A 3,204-nucleotide genomic window follows, 5' to 3' on the forward strand; every position below is an offset into this window, starting at 1 on the left:
AAAAAAAAAAAAAAAAAATTACTTCATACAAACCTTGCTGATTATTTTTTCTCAAAAAAACTTCCAGGCTGGGTCTGGTGGCTCTCTAGCCATTCTGGGAGGCCAAGGCAAGAGGATCATTTAAGGTCAGGGGTTCAAGACCAACCTGAGCAAGAGTGAGACCCTATCTCTATGAATAATTTAAAAAATCAGCCACACATAGTGGGGTGTGCTTATAGTCCCAGCTACTCAGGAACCTGGGGCAAGAGAATTGCTTGAGCCTAGGAGTTTGAGGTTATCGTGAGCTAAGCTCATGCCACAGCACTCTACCCTGGGTGACAAAGCGACACCCTGTTTTGAAAAAAGAAAAAAGAAAATACTTGCTATTAGAGGTTTGAGTGAATAATCTTGAGTTTACTTAACTAACTTCAGATGACTTTTTCCATCTGCTTTCATACTATTCTAATAATGCCTTCTTTAAAAATTAGGTACTTGAAAGTGGTGGTCCTCAGATTTTAAAAGGCCTCGAAGAGAGGTATGTTTACTTTTCTTTTTTTACTTTTTCTTTGAAAACGATTTCAAACTTGCAGAAAAACTGGAATAATAGTACCTAAAATTCACATAACTCTTTACAACCATACTTACCAATTGTTAATACTTGTGCCACATTGCCTTATCATTCTCTCTACCTGTGTGTTTTTCCTCTGAGCTATTGAAAGTAAGTCATACACATCATGACATTAAAAAATAAGGGATGTTCTTATAATACCACAGTACATTTTTCAAATTGAGAAAATTTAACATTGATTCAGGCGGGGTGCAGTGCCTCACTCCTGTAATCCTAGCACTCTGGGAGGCCAAGGCAGGAAGATCCCTTGAGGTCAGGAGTTTGAGGCTAGCCTGAACAAGAGTGAGACTTGGTCTCTACTAAAAATAGAAAAATTAGCCGGGCATGGTAATGGGAGCCTGTAGTCCCAGCTCCACGGGAGGGTGAAACAGGAGGATTGTTTAAACCTAGGAATTTTGTGAAAACACCACACTGTACCCCAGAATTGCATTAATGTACATAGTTATCATTTAATAAAAAAATAAAAAATAAAATAAACCTAGGATTTGAGGTTGCTGATTTCAGCTGTTGCCATAGCAACAGAGGGAGACTTTGTCTCAAAGAAAAGAAAATTTAACATTGGATTGATGTAATGCTGTGATCTACATTTCTTATTCCAGTCTCCCCAGTTATCCCGGTGATGTCCTTTATACCACAATTTTTTTCTTTTTCGGTGTCTTTCTGGCCCAGTTCTGAATGGGGTCATGAACACGTACTTTGTGCAGTGAATTATAATCCGCATGTTGCTGTTGTGTATCTGGACGCAGAATTGTTTTCCCTTCACGACCACACAGGGCACTTCCTGGCCTTGCTTTCCACCTTCTTCCCGGCAGCCTGGCCTTCCCTGGCCACCATCCTGCCCTGTATCCAGTATTGTGAGCTGCCAGGTGCTAGTCCTGGGCCAGGCTTTCAGCACTATGTGAAGGGCTTTCCATTCCCAGGGTGGTTTTTTCTGTGCCCTCTGCTATCTAGTGTCAAGTTCCATCTCTCCTCTTCCCTCTCTCTCCCCACTTTGGGCTGGCAGTGGTGGGGGAGCGCCAGTGTGTTGGAATTGTGGTGTAAACTTTTCTTTCTTTTAATTTTTGGCTGAAGCTAGTTTTGTTTGGTTTTTTTTTTTTTTTTGAGACGGAGCCTCAAGCTATCCCCCTGGGTAGAGTGCCGTGGCATCACAGCTCACAGCAACCTCCAACTCCTGGGCTCAAGCGAATCTCCTGCCTCAGCCTCCCAAGTAGCTGGGACCACAGGCGCCCTCCACAACGCCCGGCCTTTTTTTGGTTGCAGCCATCATTGTTGTTTGGCGGCCCCGGGCTGGGGATTCGAACCCGCCACCTTAGGTGTATGTGGCTGGCGCCTTAGCCACTTGAGCCACAGGCACCGAGCCTGAAGCTAGTTTTGAACCTGCCACCTCCGGCATGTGGGCTGGCGCCCTACTCCTTTGAGCTACAGGTGCCGCCCATATGGTGTATACTTTTCTAATTACATGTTATTTGAAGTTTGTAGTCTTCGGTCTCCTAGTAATGTCAAAGACATGGGTTATGTGTTTATTCCCCTTCGGTCTGAGTGGTGTGTGGGGTGTGAGCAGCTACTGTTAATCTAGGGCCATAACGCCCTGAACACCCCACTTGGACAACACGGTCAGACTCACTGTTGCTGATTTAGCACCTCCAAGAGCCTAAATAATAAGTGTCCTTCTGGACAGAGGCACCTGTTTGCTTGTTGGTGACATTTCTCTATGGTGATGATCCCGGCTTTTCTTTCTACACAGTTTTTGAAATACAGTAGAACCTCCATGGCTGACTATCACCTTCTTAAATTGACCTAATTTTCATAGACTGACCATGTACCACATTTACATATCAGTACATACAGCAGGCTTAGTTCCTTATGTTGACCAATTAGTTAGAGTCCCTTGGGTGGTCAGCTTAACAGAGGCTCTGCTGTAATTTTGTACAAAATTATTTAATTTAAACATTTAGCATAAGAGACATGAGTGAGTTCTTTAAATGCTGTGAGCTCCTGTTTGCTGAATGAGTCTCCTGTATTTTAGGTTGTTAGAAACTATTCTTGGATATATCAACACTGTAGCACAGTCCATGGAAAAAAATGCAGACCAACTAACCGTGAAGTTTTGGCGAGCTCTCCTTAGTAAAGCTTACGACGTGTTAGATAAGGTAGGTTTCCATTTTCCCCGTAATTAAGGTGTTTTATTGCTGTTTTTTATGTTATTGTGAAATTGTTTAGTTTTACTTTAAACAAACTTAGCAATACCTTTTCTGAATATAATGAAGCTCAGATTTCTCTTAGAATCTCTCCATGACTAAAGTAAATTTGGGGAAAAATTGTTTTACTTGTAACATTCAGGTTTTGTTTTGTTTAATAACACATGGTTCCTAATTCCTACTTGAAAGGTAATTGTAAGAATTAAATTTTTAAAAAATGTCTATGGCCAGGTACAGTGTTTCATGTCTGTAATCCTAGCACTTTTAAAGCTAGGCTTTTAGGAAGCCAGAACGGGTAAATTGCCAGAGCTCAAAATTTCAAGACCAGCCTGAGCAAGAGTGAGACTTCCCATCTCTAAAAACATAGCTGGCTCAGCACCTGTGGCTCAAGTGGCTGGG

The 3,204-nt window shown here is 42.1% G+C and overlaps 1 protein-coding gene across 1 annotated transcript in view; it reads left to right on the forward strand.

The window, feature by feature from the left end:
- HEATR1 (HEAT repeat containing 1) overlaps positions 1 to 3,204 on the forward strand; it is a 59,620-nt gene that overhangs the window by 46,354 nt on the left and 10,062 nt on the right. The window contains 2 exon segments of the mRNA XM_023509021.1: positions 468 to 514; positions 2,634 to 2,776. Of these exon segments, the coding sequence (XP_023364789.1) occupies positions 468 to 514; positions 2,634 to 2,776 (190 nt within the window).

This window comes from Otolemur garnettii, unplaced genomic scaffold (assembly GCF_000181295.1).
Source record: "Otolemur garnettii isolate 467f Iridium unplaced genomic scaffold, OtoGar3 scaffold00312, whole genome shotgun sequence".
In the NCBI taxonomy this organism is placed as follows: domain Eukaryota; kingdom Metazoa; phylum Chordata; class Mammalia; order Primates; family Galagidae; genus Otolemur; species Otolemur garnettii.